A 17848-nucleotide genomic window follows, 5' to 3' on the forward strand; every position below is an offset into this window, starting at 1 on the left:
CCATTCAAGATGGCTACCGCCGAGGGGCCTGCCAGGGCTCATGGTATGATGGTCCCCGCTGCCACATAGATACTATCTATTTACTACCGTCAGCTGTTCCATGGACTAACAAGCTCCTAGATCGCCATGGCCGCCGCCGCCCCTTTTCCAACTGGATGAAGCGCCTCGCGAACCTCAAGAACTCGTCGAGCCCTGCTGGTACGTCCTCATCAAACAACAAGCATGGCAGCATCGCCCCGACCACAAAAGGCAGCAAGAAGAACGGTCGCGCCAGCGCCAAGTTGAACAACCCCTATCCGCTCTCCGGCACCGTGGGGGCCGGTGCTACATCGAGTAGAAATGACCAGATATCGTTTTCAGGAGACAGCAGCAGCGAGCATCACAACCACGGCCACTGCGACAGCCAGCCGTCCCTGGCGGACTCGGGCTACGAGAACCAGGTGCTCATGACGAGCGCAAAGTCGACCGCCCCGACACTCTCTACCAATGGAGATGCAACCTTATCCGACGCATATTCAAAAGCCGGGACCATGGCAACGACAGCGTGCGGCGGTATCAGCGCTGGCGGCGGGGAAGGCAGCACGTTCTCCTCCCCCGCGCCGTCGGTACGATCGTTGACGACGACTCTGACGACGGTCCAATCTACGGCGCCCTCAGCCCACATTTACGGCGCATATAATAATAACACCAATGTCAACCACCACGGCTTGCCGCATGTGAACTCAACCCACAGCACCACGAGCCAGCAGACGAGCATCCAATTCACCCACCAGTTCCCCTCGTCTCCAGCGAGCGCTGTCCCACCTCATCTGGCCCCCCACGGCCACCCGACCACCTACAGCACTGCGACGGCAAACAACCTGCTGACCGACAATGCATCCATCCTGACACTCGCGTCGTCGTCGAAGCGCCGCCGCAGAAACTCCCTCGACACGAACGCGTCGATCCGCGCCCTGGCCCCCTCGTCCATCTTTGGCGGCAGCCGGGAGAGCCTACCGCTAAGCGTGCTCAGTGGGAACGTCGGTGGAGAGAATGCCTCGTCGCTGAATGCGCCCGGTGTTCTGAACCGTGGCAATGGCCTCATGAGCGTAGAGCGCAGCAGCGTGTACTCAGCGACCGGCACAGTCGGGTTGAGCGCTGCAGGCGAACGAGGCAGCTTCTACGCCGCGAGCAGCATCAACGGCAATAAGCAGAGCTCTGGAGGGGCGGCAGCAGACGGTAGCAGCCTCCGGTCTTCACACGCCCGCAACGACAGCGCCGGCGGAAGCGTTGCGGGAATATCAACCTCCGCGGCGGGAGTCGGACCGCCGAGCACCACCACGGGCCGGACCAGCCACAGAAGCTCCGGATTGGGCGAACATGTGGCTGGTGATGACTCCGATGAGCCGGAGGGCGGGAAAAGCTCACCGACAGAGGCGACGAAGGGGGATGTTGAGCAAGCCCGGAATGAATAAATGAGCTTGAAGTTGAATAAACGACATTACGCGATCCGATATTGAATGCCGTGCACTATACCCATACCATGCCATAACATACCATAGTCAGGCCGAGACGAGACGATAGGCCAGTGTATGTACATTTTGTTTGTATGACGGACTGGACTGGGCTGGGCTAGGAAATTCCGGAAATGACTGCCTTTTGCGTCTTGTTTCTCACACTACCATGGAGTTCTGGTTTCGGTTCAGTTTTAGTTTTACTTAGGTTTTGCGTTTGCTTTTCTTTGCCTAGCTTTGCTTACTGATTGGTCGGTTGTTCGCTTGATATCCCGCGTGGTAATTGATTTTACTATTATTTTTTTATTCCATGTCTAGATGGAATGGACATTCCTCCAAGGATACGATGGCCTTAGGATTAGGGTTCAAGTCTCCCGTCACTTTTCCCCTGCGACCTACAAAACATGCATGCATGCTCTACACTGTCCTGTTGTTTTTGCTATACTGAGTGCTCTCATGTGGCCTTTGTTGAAGACAGAATCTGCTCTATCCACCCTGAAGTGAGATTTAAGAAGCTTGAAGCAAACTGTAGAAGATTGCCATGTCCATTCAGTATATACACCAAGTCTCACTCATAAAGCAACCGACTAAGCAGTTACTTACACAAGCACCTATGTCACTCGCCGGTTTACGGTCCTGACTGAACGCTTAGACACGGGTAATCGGCCATTCTCCGGCTTCACAGCCCATCCATCAACTCTCTGCATTCCTCGTTAGCCACGGGTGATCCTGGGAGAGAGAATGCAGGGGTATCATTTCCTGTCTTTCACCCAGACAGTGAAACAGCATAGCAATTGGAGGAGCCACGTCAGATTAGGGAAACAAGTCTGATCAGCAGTTGCCTCCAACATTCCCTTTTGGTGACTTGAACAGCTGATCATGCTATGAATGATAGGGAATGTCAGATCAATTAATTCTATAAGAGATAGAGTGCAAACCTGGTCCCTTGTCGTCTGATCTCATGATCGCCTGCAATTCGAAGATAAACAGCTACAACCATATACCTAGATACCTGATAGTAAGCTCATATATACCCTGGACCAGCCGACAGATCGTAGCAATCCGAGTTGCATGCAACTATACAATCTCATCAGATAAGATAAACGGAATACGGGTCAGTTGGATTCTGCAGAATACGCGGCCATTGTCTTTGTTTTTTTCCTCCATGCATTATCTAACTCTGATATCTCTGATATGGATCAGGGCTGTGAAGCTGGTGGAATCTTGCTAAGAGAATTACGCAATACAAGACCAAAAGTGCATGAGTATCAGCTGTTGACATTATTTCAGGCGCCTGTCCCATCCATGCCGCACCCTTTAGGGTTTCTCCTTCGAGTAAGTGGATCAAAGGGGCGGATGGACGCTCCGTTCCCAACCTTATCCGAGCGAAGCTAGACTGAAAGTAGAAGTGAGAAGGGCGCGGGCACCTCTATCCACAAAAAAAAAAAGTCATCATCTGCGACCTTCATTGTACCTAGATGGTTAAAAAATATTGTTATCATTTCCGAGTCATGCTGATACCTTGTGCTTGAGTGTTTGGGATCCACTTTGCTAGAGTGGTCTTGTTTTCTCAGTTCTATTGCTTTTTAGCTTATTATTATTAAGCGGTGGAGTCAATTGACATGGTTTTAACACTCTTGGAGTGAGTGGGCTTTGGTATGATCCACAATACTGTTCTATAGATTTATTTAAAGTCCATAACTTACTTATATCAGCAAATTGGGGGCCAGACCTGGGAATCGAATCGGATCCGGCCAACGTCTGATCAAGAACATACCTATATAGAACTAACTACTCAACTATACCGTTGCTTTAGCTGGTGATGCAATAGCTGCAGGCACAGTACCTACCTAATATCCAGATAAAAACAATTGAACATCATTTCCTTACATAATCCTCCGGCAAAGATGGCGGCCCCGGCACGTTTAATCGGTCATTTTCAAGAACGGGTGGATGTCTTAATCTACATTGTTAAGCGGCTTCGTGATTCCTTTTCGCCATTCGTCTTTTATTTCGCTTTCTACGAGATGACAAAAGGGAGCTGATAACTAAGTAACTTTATTAAGCAGGCCAGTGGAGGATCACGGCTCAGCATGGTCCGATCTGTGGGACACCGATAACGACGGTCTCTGGGATCGGGGGAAGCCATCCCCAGCGTTGATCGATCTTATCGAGCAACGACCGGCATGATCTATTTTACCCTCTGACCGCTGACGGTCGACGGAAGGAAGTGCTGGTTCCGGTAAGGGATTCCTTTCTGTTCACGGGGACTATTCTCGACGTATCCATGCGACCACTAATACTCCACTATACTCTGCGAAGGGATGCGGACGAGGATACGATGTAGTCGTGCTCGGACTTCACGGTTTCGACGCGTACGGTCTGGATATATCTTCGACCGGAGTGGCAGCGGCCGAGAGAGAGGTACGCATCGACGGAGCTGCTGCAGCCACAGGGATATATGATTATGGTGATGAAAACCACCACAACAATAATGGTGGGCCCTTAAGAGCTCCTTCTCTTTCTCCGGGGAGTGCCACGTTTACCCAAGGCGACTTCTTCAAGTCGGACTGGGTGAACAAGGCGCTGGAGGACGAGGAAGCAAAATTCGATGTCATATATGACTATACGGTATGTTCTTCTCTTCTCTTCAAGATTTTCTAAGGTGATTTACGACTGACGTCCACACACACACGCACACACATACACACACACACACACACACACACACACACACACACACACACACACAGTTTCTATGCGCCCTCCACCCCAGCATGCGCCAGGGATGGGCAACCCGAATGGCAGATCTCCTGCGTAGCGGTGGCCTCCTAGTCTGCCTCGAGTTTCCGATGTACAAGGATCCCACGCTTCCCGGTCCCCCGTGGGGCCTCAAGGGGGTCCACTGGGATCTGTTGGCGCGGGGAGGCGACGGTACTGCCAACATTGATATGGAGGCTGAATCTAAGGCGGATGATGATAAGCTTGGCGGTCAGTTTGAGAGGATACTATATGTGAAGCCGCCTCGGTCGTACGAGAGTGGGAAGGGAACGGATATGTTGAGCGTTTATGTTCGCAAATAGGCAGTTGTCGTTGTCGATTGGGATGAAGTGCAGACGAATTGGTGAAAGTATTGAGTCTAGATATGCAAGATCCAAAAAAAAGTAGGGCAAAACGCACTCATCCTGAGGAGACAGAGGATGCAGAGTCAGTATAGAGAGTGTACAGCATCACCCATTGAATATGGGGCCTAAAATTAGCACATGGGGACACGCCCTTTCCGTCTCTACTTTCGGTTTCGGTTCGGGTTCTGCATCTTTTTTTTATCTACCTAGCTAGATAATCATTTACTTTCTAGCTATATTCAAATAATGTTCATGGCCCTTTTTTGTGCAGTACAATAGTTTTGTTTACCTACCTACCTATGTGGGCAAGTTTGGATCAGATATAGATATAGATATAGATAGATGCCGGGTAAGGCGGATGAGATAGAACAAATACGGCACAGTTAGGGCTGGGCAGATCACACCGCCCATCGTCATCTAATCACACCATTTTTCTCTTCTCCACTTGACTGCTGTGTATTATGCGCCAAGTGAGACAAGTTCCAAGTTCTGAGTTCTGGGTCGTCCGGTTTCTAGATCCTACGGAGAAGGGACCACACGCAGAGCGCAAACGGTAGAGAACCTATCAAGCAGAAAGCACGGATGAAGTCCCAATGTCGGTTCATTCCCAGCTCGTTTCAAATTCTCGAGTCTGGTACATAGGTAAATAAGTAACGTACATACATGAAACGCATTGATTTATGCAACCCAATTCAAATCTCTCGTCCAGTTAGTTCATCAATTCGTTGAGCGCTCCACAGCCCCGTCGCTCCCTATACGCCTGCCCCTGCCGCCAGTCTGGCTGCGCCGGATAGACACTCCGGCCGCCAATAACAGAATGACGGCTTGTATTAAAAGGCACAAATACCACCCATTTGGAAAAAAAGAACCTAAAACCAACTGACCGCCCGCTGGTAGCCCCGAATATGTGGGGTAAAAAGTAACCGCAATATGCACGACATTTATGGAAAAAAAAAAGAAAATGCTGCGCGCAATTTTTGCAGCCCGCTTGCTTTAAAGTCCAAAGGAACTGACAAGAATGTAAACGCTAAAAGAGGAGAAACGCTCGATCCATGTTTTTGTTTTTTTTCTCTTTTCCCAGCTCACGCGCTCGTACCGACGCCCTGCTTGGACTGAGAAGTATTCCGCTCGGCCTCGGCCTTCTGCGTGGCCAGGAACTTCTTGAACATGGCCGCAATGTCCTCCTTGTCGCTCTCGGAGGCGTTCCCGCCGTTCTTCTCCGTGATGAGGTTCTTCAGCCACTGGTTCTCCAGCTCGAGCTGCGACACGCGGGCCTCGAGAGCGGCGTTCTTCTCCGTCGTCTCCTTGACAGTGCGCTCGAGCGCCTGCTCGCGCTGCTTCTTCTTGATACGGAAACGGGCACTGGCGGCGGTGTTCCGGCGGCGCTTGTCCTCCTCCGCCGCCAGACGGGCAGCCTCCTCCTGGGTCAGGGGACCATCGTGCTGGGGCGGCTGCTTGCGCTTGGTTCCAGCAACCGGAGCCGGGGTGGGTGCAGCGGAGCGCGCTGGAGGAGCCGGGGCCGCAGGAGTTTGAGGGTTAATCGGGGTCGACTGGGTCGACTGGGCGGTGGAGGAGGTGTTGCTGTTGCTGTTGACGGGACCGCTAGGAACTTGCGGAACGGCCGTGAAGGGAGAGCCCTGCATCTGCAGCATCTGCGGGTCGGAGGTGTTGAAGTCGGTGGACGAGTAGTCAGGCAGGTTGCTGAAGTCTGCTGCACGCGCACAGTTAGACACTCCGCTCACACCAGACACAACCAATTCAGCCATGGAAGCGAGCACATCAAGCGCGCCCCGCGAGATGGGAGAAAGAGACATGGACAGCGGACGGGCTGGACAACAGCCACAAGGAACGGATCCCTGGGGAAAGGGCGGAAATGCTGGGCAGGAACTCGGCCCCGGGGCCCGTGAAGCGACCGGCATCGACATAAGAGGAGGCTCTTGGCCCCGACGGACAACATGGCAGGTCACGTGAAATGACGCGATACAGCACGCCGGGCACGAGTGAAGTCACCAATCGCGATGCAGGGAAAGCGCCGATCCAGCAGGCAGGAAATTGGGATACGGGGCAGCCGATGGCTCGCGCTGCTGTGATCCGTGCCAGCTGCTCGCGCGGAACGGGATGTGAAAAAAAAATGAGGGTGCAAAATGAGAGACATTGAACACGGGACACACGTGGACCCGGCAAAAGAACGAGCATGCAACAGAATACATACGACAGAGAGAAAACACAGGGGCAAGACGATAGCGCCATGCAGCCGAGTCCCGGATGTAGATAACCCGAGGCCACGTCTCACAACAGCAGGACGGACACAAACCCCAGAAAAGATGGATGTATAAAACAACAACCTACTCACCATTCAACAGATCCAAGTACTTGAACTCCTTGTCCTCCGCACCAACATTATCCCCCCGGGCCTGCTGTTGCTGCTGCTGTTCCCCCTCATACTTCAGCGGCATGTGGTTGATATCACCGAAGCTGTTGTCGAAGTTGTCAAAGTCGAGGAACTCGGCATTGGTGAACAGAGCAAGCTCAGCGTCGATGTTGAACGAGTCCTGCTGCTGCTGCTGCTGCTGGAGGGCCTGGTCGTAGGGCGAGGGGATGGTGTTGAGGTCCTCGAGGTACTGCGAGAAGTTGGGCGCGCGGCGCCCGTTGTAGCCGGACATGGTGGTCTCGCGGCCGCGGCTATATGTCTGGGAGCGTGGATTTCAACGCAGTCGATGGAATTCGTGTCCCTCGGGATGCAATTGATCGCGAAGACTCGACGGCCGGGGTGTCTGGTGGGAGATGGTGACCGAAGTCGGTGGCCGGAAACGAACAGAAAAAGGAACACCCCGCACGACCGAAGGAGACGAGTTCACGCGACGTAGAGAGCAAGGACGGTCTGCCTGCTGTCGTGGATCAAGCAGCAAGCGTACGCGAGGTCGATGGGAGTGTGAAGAGGTCCAGAGATCAAGAGAGGGAAGAGAGAGATGAGATGGTGGAGAGGGCAGAGGAGAAAACCGGACGGCGTCGGGGCCAGAAGCCTCGCGGTGGGGGTTTGGCGGCGGGCGAGAGGCTGTGACTAACACGATACGCTCTAGTCTGTAAGCACTGGAGTACCTAGCAAGGCGCTGTCTATTACTTCTCCCCATAGAGACCAGATAGAGTACAGTCGTTCCGTCTGCCTCGCAGACTCCGGAGGATAGAATATCTTTTGTTCTGTTCCTCCTCCTCGCCACGGTGACATCGACGCGGGCTCACGGCGGCTCGCACAGCCGATGTTCGGCGTCCGACATAGATCCGACGTCGATGTGATGTCGCTCGGGGCCGTCGCTCAGATGTCTGCTCTGTCCTAGCTCCTAGTGCAAATTACATCATTTCTTTTTGATCAGCATCGCCTGTCTTCCTTTTTATTATTTCTCATCAAGCATATCCAACATACAGGAATCACCTCTGCACAGTCCTCCGTTGTGCAGGCATCCCAGTGGCAAACCCTAGGGTTCAGCCGGGTTACCTTTTCCGGCGGGATACGAAGCAGGTACCGTTGGTGCCTGGCGAGCAGCTCACTTTCCCACGGCCAACTCCCTGCTGATTAATTCCCCTGTGCGGAAAAGAACACAGACTGCTTACCCCTCCTTTGCGATCGCATGCATCCGTGCTAGTAGTCTTCGAGTATAGTACACTTTGCTCACGACGCTCGCACGTCCCTCGTGGCGTCGCGCTTATGACGGTCAAGGTTTTAACAGGGTCCATGCTGGTGCTGGATTTGTAAGCTCTGCTCAGCTTCGACTCTGTGTATGTGCGGAGTACTACTTCGGTATGTCTATCCGGTTGTTAGTCAAGTACCCAAGTAGTATGTTAGTACTGGCTGCAGTACGACTGTACATTACATTCTAATCTAACGATACGAATTTTCACATCTACTACACATATCCCATCCAGTAAGTTAGGTAGATGTGCCGCAGACATTAATAATAATACGACAATCGCTGTCGTACTCGCATCCAGATCCCCGAACAACGACACACGTCATCATTGGATGCCTTAAATGGTCACATCAGAGTGGGGGTTCAGTAATCCTTTATCGTGACCATTATCACCATGCGTATACGAGATACGAAGACATATTACAAAACGAGCATCTAATAGCAAATCTTCAACAGGTCTATGCATTCGTTCTTCTGCGAAGGCATGATATCAGTGACAATAGACTACCTAGTTATAGATATGTATTACAGTACAGCACAAAGAGAGTATATATCCTACACCGCTCATTACGACCGTCGTTCTTCCCTGATGATGTCCGCCGCCTTCTCCGCAACCGCAAATACACTCGCCTGGATGTTCCCCCGCGGTATCAGCGGGAACACACTGGCATCCACCACCCGCAGATTGGTTGTCCCGTACACCTTCAGCCGGCTGTCGACGGCACCCCCTTGCTCCCGCGGCATCATCGCCGCCGTACCAGACACATGGTAGTGCGCCACGATCCGGTCCCGTGTGAGCTCGCGCGCCGTGTCCAGGTCGTCGACGCGGCGGTCGCTGTGCAGGCGACGGCCGTCTTTCTTGAGCAGCGAGGCCATCGGCTCCGTCCACGCCAGCGTCTCCAGCCACTTGGTGTGGCGGGCGTGGAGCTCCAAGTCCAGCGGATGCGAGAGCATCTTGGGGTCGAAGGTCGGGTTCTGGTACGGGTCCTTGGAGGCCAGGTGGACGCTGCCGCGGGAAAAGGGGCGGTTCAGGACGGACACGATGCTCATGTAGTTGCCCGGTTCGCTCATGCCGAAGATGCCCTTCGGGCTGGGCCCTTTCTCCGGCGTGATCTGGAAGGGCGCCAGGGTGTACTGCCCCGTGGGCTCGTTCTCGTCCTCCAGGATCTGGCGCAGGACGCGGTACTGCATCTCCTGGCCGGGGAAGTTGCTGGAGTATTTGTACTCATCCAAGTACTTGCGAATGAGTCCCTGGAGCTCCCCGTCCTGGAGCTCAGGGAGTGGCATGTAGCCCGAGGCGATGGCACACAGGCCGAGCGGCCCTGCACCAGAGTGCTGCTGCCAGGCTGCCATCGCAGCCTGCGCGACTTCTGGGACGCGCAGGGCATCGCCGGACTGCTGATCGTCGGCGATCTCCCAGCTGAACGAGACGAACCCGTGCTCCTGGAGGTTCTCACCGACACCGGGGTTGTCAATCACCACCTCGATTCCCTGCGACTGAAGAAGCGCCGACTGTCCAATGCCAGAGAGTTCCAGGAGATGCGGTGTCTTTATGGCTCCCGCAGCGAGGATGACTTCCTCCCTGGCCGAGATGGTCCTCTGCACTCCATCCTTCGCGGTGAACTGGACGCCGGTGGCCTGCACTTGGCCGTCAGCTCCTTTCCTCAGGACGATCTTCTCCACCGTCGCCTCCGTGACCACGCGGAGGTTCGTGCGTTTCGCGACCTCCGGGTTGTAGTACGTGACACCTGCGTGACTCCGTGCTCTGGTCTTCGGGTCGATCGTGCCCGGGTTGCAGAATGCTCCCTTCGCGATTCCCGACATGGGATCGCTCGTCAGCTTGTGCTTCAGGTTCTCGAACACCTTGGGCCAGGCCGCATTGAACGCGGGGAACGGACCATCTCCAAAGGAGATTTGAACCGGACCGTTGGTGCCCTGGATCGTCTCGTCCAGATAGTCCAGGGAGAGCTGTTCGCGGATCTCGGGCTTCGGAGGTGTGAAGGTCTCCGACTTGCGGAGATAATGAGATAGGGATTCCCAGTTCCAGCCCGGGTTCCCGAGCTGTTCCCAAGCATCAAAGTCCTTTCTGCTGGGGTAGATGACCATGCCCAGGTTGATGGCGGATGAACCTCCTAACGTACGGCCTCTGGGCTCTGCGATCACACGTCCATTGAGACTTTCCTTTCAACCCATTGCTCGTCAGCAACCAGATTTGTGACTTTATTCTTTTTGAAATTGAAGTAGGAATACCTGCGGCGTGCTCGAAAGGCACCAGTCAAAGTCGGGATCGAAGTACGTACTGGCTGCAAGGCCAGGGATCATAATCCGCGAGTCATCGACCCGGTTGCTTCCAGCCTCGAGAACAAGGACACTGGTATTCGGATCTTCCGTCAAGCGACTAGCTACCACCAGCCCAGCTGTCCCGCCTCCGACGACGATGAAGTCAAAGGCCTGCTGCTCGAGGCCAGCAGTAGAGGATGTGTCCGTTGAAGCCATTCACTCTCAGTACATGCAGCCGGTGGAGGGTCTAGTAAGAGGGAGAAATACTGTATAAGGTCCGGTTGACATGGGCTCCATGCCTTTCTCCAGGGAAACACCTGCTCCATGGACAGCAGAAGTATAACCCCTGAAACTCGTGGGGTAGCGACTCGGATCGGAAAAGGCGTGGTTTAACATTCAGGATTCCGTGCGAGTGTCGATCGAACTACCGGTATCGACGCACTAAGGTCCCTCCGGCCGGTTGCGCAGCCTGTGCTTGATGGCATGAACCACCGAGGATCCACTATCGAACCACGCACATGACTAGTAGCGTTATGTGAACTTGATGGCATCGCCATTTCACGATGTCGGAGACTCCGTACGGAGACATCGTCGGTTAGATAGAGTTGGAATAGAATGCCTCCACAGCAGGCCAAGCACGGCAACGGCGGCCAGTTAAAGTCGCGAGATGAGCGACGGAAAACCTGCCACTGCAAACTTTAGGAACGGACACTTTCCGTACCCTAATCTAAATTGTTTCTCGGATGCCGTCCCGTGTCCCCAACTTTGATTTGCCATCTGCCTCTTTGGGCAGGTAAACCGCCGAGCACTCTGGCTCTAGACGTATGATACATTCTGGCCCCCACGAAAAGAATGTCACTTGGCAGCTGTCTATATTTAACTCTAATTTTCGCGAACGTGAGCGGTTCTCCTACGTCTTGGTTGCCGGCCTCATTATTACGTACCTCACAATAGTATACACCACGGTGCGAACCATAAGGTATTGCTAAAATAAGTAGTCCCGAACGTATTGCTGCCGACTTCATGTGAAGTAAACATGTGGGCTAAAGATCCCTCGGTAGTTTTTCAATATACGTGATTATATCGGCCTTGTAAAAAATTCCAATTTTATTAAGGTGCTTATCCCGCGAGCCATGCATGACCTGTCTACAGTCTGACGGTCCGAGAGTCGAACAATGGGCCTATGACCGGATCGACATTCAGCAGATAGAAAAAGATCAGGGTTAAGCATACAGGATCTGCACAGCGTTGCAATAATAATCCATAGGTACCGAGTATAAATACTTACTAGCCTGAGTCTATCATGCAAGACAAACTTCTGTCATCCTGAGACACCGACTCATGCTACTAACACCCTAACATGGGTAGTGTACCAGCGGAAGGGTTGTTCCTGTGATCTATCCCACGACAAAAAAAAGACTCAGGAGGTTGGAACTGGCTGGCGAAACTTGGCCACCCCAGGAGGCTAGCTTCATCTACCGTCCATGATCGTCTTCTGCACGGCACAGACTCTGCATCGCTCGGAACGGTTCGCTTCAATGTACCTCCTTCTCGGCGCACTACCACTCACCTGACCCTTGACCAAAGGGAGAATCAGATATAGGACCTTGGAAAAGTCTATTTTGACAGGCAACCCCGTCACCCCTAAGGTAATCGGCAGTCTTTCACATATCATCCGCTTGGTCGCGGAAAAAAAAAGACCATGTAGCATCAGCATCATCCATCATGGTGGTGGTGTACGATCTTGATGTGCCGCTGGCGCGGGACCCGGTCATCGTGGTCACGGTGTTTGGCACCCTGGCCGCGATAATGACCGGGCTCCGGGTGTATGCGTTGAGGTTGAGACATGTCCCAATCGGACTTCCTGAGTACACGATCTTCGGGGCCTTGGTAGGTTACTCGCCATCATCTTGATTCAATTCTGGATTGAGGAATATTTCAGCTGATTGAGGTATTGTATGTGTCTTGTAGTTCATAGTATATGTCTTCATCGCGATCCAATATATTTGTACGGTTGTTGAGCCTTCGCAGATTATGCTCCTCTTTATGGGATTCCTGACTTTTCTTGCTTGCAGTATCAATCTTGGGAGGCGCTGGTCGACATGCGAGTGAAGTCGCTCCAGAGTCTATTGTCATTACGCTCCAGGTTCGTACTGACCTTGATTCAATTGACACTCGACTATCATTCCGTTGGCATGCTGACGATAAAAGACGATATTACCCCTGGAAGCCCTGTACGGTATCGTCATGTCGCTCGTCAAGACCTCGATCATGCTGTTCTACTTTCGGATCTTTGGCAAAAAGAAATCTTTCAGGATCAGCACCTTCACCGTGATGACCATCGTCTGGCTGTGGGCAATTAGCGTCGTACTGGAGACCTTTCTCCTTTGCCGTCCACTGGAGTATAACTGGAACACCACGATTGACGGCGTATGTGGTGAGAGAAACGCGACATACGTAGTTGCAGGCACTCTCAATCTGGTAACGGACCTGATGGTCATGGCCCTCCCGATTCCACATATCTGGAAGCTGCAACTGTCCATACCGAAAAAGTTGGCTCTGTCGCTCGTTTTTTGTATGGGTCTTCTGTGAGTTCACCACGCTGCATCTGCCGCGCACATAATTTGTGACTAACGAAGGCCTTTTGTCATCCGTCAGTGTCTCCATAATCAGCGTCGTCCGTCTAACTTCCCTAATGGCCATCGACTTCACCGACATCACGCACTCTGTCCAGATGGGAGTACTCTGGACAGTCTTGGAGCCCGAACTCGCCATTATCTGCGCGAACATGCCGGTCCTGAAGCCCGTTGTCTCCAAAGTCTTTCCCCGTCTGTTTCCGGCCTCGAGCAACAAACTATCCCATGGCGTCTCCGATCCGCAGACGTTTGAGCGTCTCGAGGAACACGCCATCTATCCCCTAGGAAGGGTCGCCCCTGATCACAGGGCGGAGATATCATCCGGTAGCGATGGCTCTAGTCATCAGAAGAAGAACCAGTACTCCGCACACACCACGAGGAGGAGTGTTGACGAGGAATCGAGTGAATCAGATCAGATCCTTTCTAGGAATGCAGGTCCTCCAGGTATCACAGTCACGCAAGACTTTAATTTGCATTATTGATGGCCGGGTTGTCTCTTATTTTTCCGAACCACTTCTTTAAGTAATGTAAATAGAACTATTGGACTCAATATGCCATTAATAATTGTGATTCGGATATGCTTTTGTATATATCTTATCCTTGCATAGCATGTTCCTATGTGCCCACACATAGTCATCGCGTTCCATATGTATGTACGTACTCCAAAATTCTGAACACAAAATCCCTGAGAGACACTGTGTTATCTTGTGTCGAATATGTCTATACTGACGGTAAGTGAGAGGGGAAGATCGGCCAGGGAAGCGTATCTGTTCATCGATTTTAGTCAGTAATGTCATGTTCGTATGCGCATGATCTTCGCCCATGGGCCCCTCATCATGATGAGGAATATCCCGTCCTGGTCGTGCTAGTGCAGATGCTGATTCGAAGGGATGTACAGCCCATCTACCGCGCGAAGCTCTTGCCGGTAAACCATCCTGTATCATGTCGGTAGTGTCATGATTGGGCAGCCCGCCATCGGCTTGGGGTTGACCATGGGAAGAAGAGCGCCAGTAAGGTACTACAACACCAAAACCACCTGGCTTCGGCCCAGTAGTGCGAGGTGGATGTACCGACTTGACCCCTTTCTCCCTGACCAGTTCCTTGCGACTCCCGTTGTAGCTTCACGAAGTTGAGTCAGAATATCAACTATTGAGCTGCATAGAGCTTTCTCCGTTATGCGCAACAGCCGCAGTCGTGCCTCCATCGCTTTCTTCTAGTCCGACGAGGGTTTCACCCTCCCCTTCAGTTGCCCCACTGAGGAAGAAGTCAAGCTCGCTCGGACCGCCTTGCGAGTTCTGCTCGTTCTCGGCGAGCTGCTCGAGTAGGCTAAGGAACGGGTCCTTCTCAGACGATCCATTGTCACTGGCAGTGGTCGCATGCGAACCGCTCGCCTGTGACTGCGCACTGGGAGTGAGAGCTGCGGTCCCGACGGTAACGCTACCAGACCGAGACTGGGACGTATTCGTATGCGGCTGACGTGCAGCGTCGAATGGGAAGGTTGCGTACTGCGGGTTCGAGGAAGGCGTCGGAGCAAGATTAATCGTGGCATCAGACGGAAAGACTGGTGGTGAGAACCAAAACGCTGATGGTGAAAATGCACTCTGCAGTGCGGCTCCATCTTGAGACGGCGAAAATGCAATATCAGCGCCTGAGTTGGAGAACATGGAAGGTTGCTGCTGAAGACGGAAGTTGATAGTTGGGGACGAGAGAGAGGGGTCTATATTCTTAAACCGCTGTGTGTTGCAGGGATCCTGCAATGATGTTGGAGTTGAGGGCGGCATCCGATGCAGCTGATGATCCTGGTACAAACTAGGCTGTGACTGCTGCGGAGGCGCAGCCATGGATCGATTGGCATAAAGATTGTACCCATTAAGGTGATGCATTGGCATACTAGCACGGTCAGGTCAGTATGCAGGACAATAAATATCAGACACTCCGAAAATACATTTCATTGAAAGCAGGTACCATATCTACCAGTTTCATATACGACCCATCGACTGTCAGACCAGGATATCGATCAAAGAAGTCCTCCAGGTGGAATACAGGCGAAACCCGCATCGGGTTGCTGGAAAGCGTCCGTACGAGTTCCGAGTGACAGGTGTAGATAGTCTGCAGCATTTCCCTCTGATGCTGGACACCGGCCCAAAGGCTTCGCAACCACGATAGTTGATGCATCTCCTTGGCAAGAAAGTCAGCGCTGGAGGAAAATACTTCCCCTTCTCGACCTTTGTAGTGCACGCCATGGACATGAACCGTGCCAGCAGTACACACACAGTATCCCACAAACGCGGGCCACTCGACTAGTGGTGAGTTCTTTCCTAATTCCACAAGTTCTGCTATGGCGTTCGAGTGCGAGAAACATAAATTGGTCGCTTCGATCTGCCATGACTGGTGCTGTCCGCTCCCGCGGAGTTCCACCAGGTCCACGGGCAGAAAAGGTCTGTATATTAGACAGTGGACTAGATGATAGATCAGCTTGCTCAGCAATAACGTTGTGCACTCTGGATGCCCAAACAGCGCATCTGTTGAAACGAATACATCTTGCGTTCCAGCTGCCCAGATATCAAGCTGCTGACGGATCTTGGAAAGATTCGACAGCGAATGCCATGGAAAATGCGAGTCACCTTTCACACCTCCAGCCGCCAGGTACTTATTGGTGATGCCCAATATCCTCGTGATGTCTATCAGCAAAGAAGCTGCTCCTTGGCCTTTCCTGCGGGAATCGGACGAATACTGCACATTAGGCCCAGCGTTGAACATCTCACCTTCCAGATGTAGACCATTCACATGAGGTGACCAAGATGGTAGACGTAGGACAATAGAACTATCCGAAATAAAACATGGCCGCTTCGATCCGCATGCTGTAAACCTATCCATCATGTAACATGTCCAGAATAGCCGTCGTCTCATCTCTCGTTCGGATGAAGGGAGATTCCCTTTCGGAGATGTTTCTCGATACATGTCCAAGGCGATCACCATGGAAATACAATTGGCTGCAGGCTCCAGTCAGCTGCGGCGGTTTTTGATTTTTTAACGCCTAGTATAGAACGGACACCATACATAAGGTCATGTATGCTTTCTTACCCAGGCCATGGGCAAAGAAAGTCATTGAAAGCAACAATAACGTCTGAATACCTTCAATGGAAGGGTTGTCAACGTCAACTACGCGCCTTGCTTGCAGGGCGTACTCTAACCCCACGCGCAGAGATGGTTCTGGCGTCCCGGCGGAGCTTGCATATCTGTAGGTCCATCGAGTGTCAGCAGAGGTATCTGCCTAGGTTTATTCGTTGAAACTTACCTCATGGTAGTTGCATATATTGCCATAGACAAGTGAGGAGGCAGCTCTCTGAGTTGATGTTTTTGCCGCGTTGTCGGTTCATCAAGAACATAGAATGGCTTTCCGTGCATCCTCGTGAAAAAAGCGTCCAGCACAGAATCTGGAAGAACGACATTATGCGAAGATAGCTGCTTTTGCTGCGTAATGGTAGGGGATCCACGGTGTCCGTCGTATCGACCCTGAAAAGACTCCCTGCGCTGCGATAGGGTAGCTAACGGAGGGAAGCGAGCTGCAGTTGGGGAGTTGGCGGTCGAAGAGAAGCCAACCGTGCTTTTGGAGGCATTGAGACTGTTAACCGGAGGAGGCTCATTCTCTGTCTTCTCGACGGGAGACACCTCTGCGGTTGGGGAGATCGGGTGTTTCTCGTCCTGCAGCCGCTTTTCCAATCCATCTACCCGTTTGAGCAACGCCTCCAGAACATCTGTCTTGGGGCCTCGTTTCTTGGGCGTAGCATCTTCGCATAGTTCATCACTTATCAGTCATGACCGCCATACACATAGAGATGGCATTGATGCTCTATGAATCGAACATCTCGAGGGGAGCGCTACCATATATACAAGGGCATTGAAACACTTTACATGCTTCACAGCTCGGGCGCATGCGATTGCACTTGATCTAGAGATTTCCGCATCTTTAATCAGAACAACTGCAACTAACACTCCATTGGCAGCAGGATATAAAAAAGTAGTATCTGAGGAATCGGACCAGGTGGTTGAACCTGGGAACCGGCAGGCCGTGTAGAAGAACAGACCTTTCTCTTTCGACAAGACTTGCAGTTCATGGACTCGCGAGGCTCCGAACTCACGCGCCGTGGCGTGAGGCGGTCGATGCTGACCTGCGGACGAGACATGGTTGAAAGTTGCGATCACATCGACGGCTTGTTAGACTGGATAGTAGTCTCGGTACAAAGCACCCCGAGGGAAAAACGATGCACTGACGGATGTCATGACACAGACACAGCGCACAGAGAGACGGCCATGTAAGCCTTCTGGAAAGAGATGATACGCCTTTGAAAGACATAAGCAGAGAGAAAAAGAGACAGACAGAGGCGGTGGAAAGGAGAAATTGCTGAGCACATGGCTGTGGCGCGCCTCCGCTGGCTGGGACTGACGCTTGAAAAGATGGAGATACCATAACAGGCGTACCTAAACGACCGCGTGCTCCGCCATGGACTGCGACGTCGCCAGCAGCCAGCAAGGCCGGGATGCAGACGAGCCACTCAATGAGAGCGATGGCGAGAGCGGCGGCGTGCCCAGTGAGTCCCAGGCCGGAGGAGTTGCCGAGTCGGGAA

At 52.5% G+C, this 17848-nt stretch overlaps 7 protein-coding genes across 7 annotated transcripts; 3 read left to right on the forward strand and 4 right to left on the reverse strand.

Moving 5' to 3' along the window:
• Positions 1-9: 9 nt before the first annotated feature.
• On the forward strand, positions 10-1454 carry VTN00DRAFT_1443 (uncharacterized protein; the record flags this gene model as incomplete). The annotated part of the gene is made up of 2 exons (XM_069427551.1): positions 10-43; positions 121-1454. The coding sequence occupies 2 exons, from the start codon at positions 10-12 to the stop codon at positions 1452-1454; spliced, it is 1368 nt and encodes a 455-aa protein (XP_069292145.1).
• A 1946-nt stretch (positions 1455-3400) lies between these two features.
• Positions 3401-4576, forward strand: VTN00DRAFT_1444 (uncharacterized protein; the record flags this gene model as incomplete). Its single annotated transcript, XM_069427552.1, has 3 exons — positions 3401-3476; positions 3721-4124; positions 4247-4576. 3 exons carry the CDS (start codon positions 3401-3403, stop codon positions 4574-4576), a joined length of 810 nt encoding a protein of 269 aa, XP_069292146.1.
• Positions 4577-5700: 1124 nt separating this feature from the next.
• On the reverse strand, positions 5701-7281 carry VTN00DRAFT_1445 (uncharacterized protein; the record flags this gene model as incomplete). The annotated part of the gene is made up of 2 exons (XM_069427553.1): positions 5701-6329; positions 6972-7281. 2 exons carry the CDS (start codon positions 7279-7281, stop codon positions 5701-5703), a joined length of 939 nt encoding a protein of 312 aa, XP_069292147.1.
• Positions 7282-7323: 42 nt separating this feature from the next.
• On the reverse strand, positions 7324-7749 carry VTN00DRAFT_1446 (uncharacterized protein; the record flags this gene model as incomplete). The annotated part of the gene is made up of 1 exon (XM_069427554.1): positions 7324-7749. The coding sequence occupies one exon, from the start codon at positions 7747-7749 to the stop codon at positions 7324-7326; it is 426 nt and encodes a 141-aa protein (XP_069292148.1).
• A 1122-nt stretch (positions 7750-8871) lies between these two features.
• Positions 8872-10800, reverse strand: VTN00DRAFT_1447 (uncharacterized protein; the record flags this gene model as incomplete). Its single annotated transcript, XM_069427555.1, has 2 exons — positions 8872-10485; positions 10555-10800. The coding sequence occupies 2 exons, from the start codon at positions 10798-10800 to the stop codon at positions 8872-8874; spliced, it is 1860 nt and encodes a 619-aa protein (XP_069292149.1).
• A 1509-nt stretch (positions 10801-12309) lies between these two features.
• VTN00DRAFT_1448 (uncharacterized protein) lies at positions 12310-13702 on the forward strand (the record flags this gene model as incomplete). The annotated part of the gene is made up of 5 exons (XM_069427556.1): positions 12310-12474; positions 12556-12592; positions 12660-12730; positions 12796-13172; positions 13243-13702. 5 exons carry the CDS (start codon positions 12310-12312, stop codon positions 13700-13702), a joined length of 1110 nt encoding a protein of 369 aa, XP_069292150.1.
• A 660-nt stretch (positions 13703-14362) lies between these two features.
• On the reverse strand, positions 14363-17407 carry VTN00DRAFT_1449 (uncharacterized protein; the record flags this gene model as incomplete). The annotated part of the gene is made up of 6 exons (XM_069427557.1): positions 14363-15110; positions 15166-16213; positions 16281-16459; positions 16519-17011; positions 17106-17172; positions 17309-17407. 6 exons carry the CDS (start codon positions 17405-17407, stop codon positions 14363-14365), a joined length of 2634 nt encoding a protein of 877 aa, XP_069292151.1.
• Positions 17408-17848: the final 441 nt, after the last annotated feature.

This window comes from Thermoascus crustaceus (assembly GCF_041956765.1).
Source record: "Thermoascus crustaceus strain CBS 181.67 unplaced genomic scaffold VTN00scaffold_1, whole genome shotgun sequence".
NCBI lineage: Eukaryota > Fungi > Ascomycota > Eurotiomycetes > Eurotiales > Thermoascaceae > Thermoascus > Thermoascus crustaceus.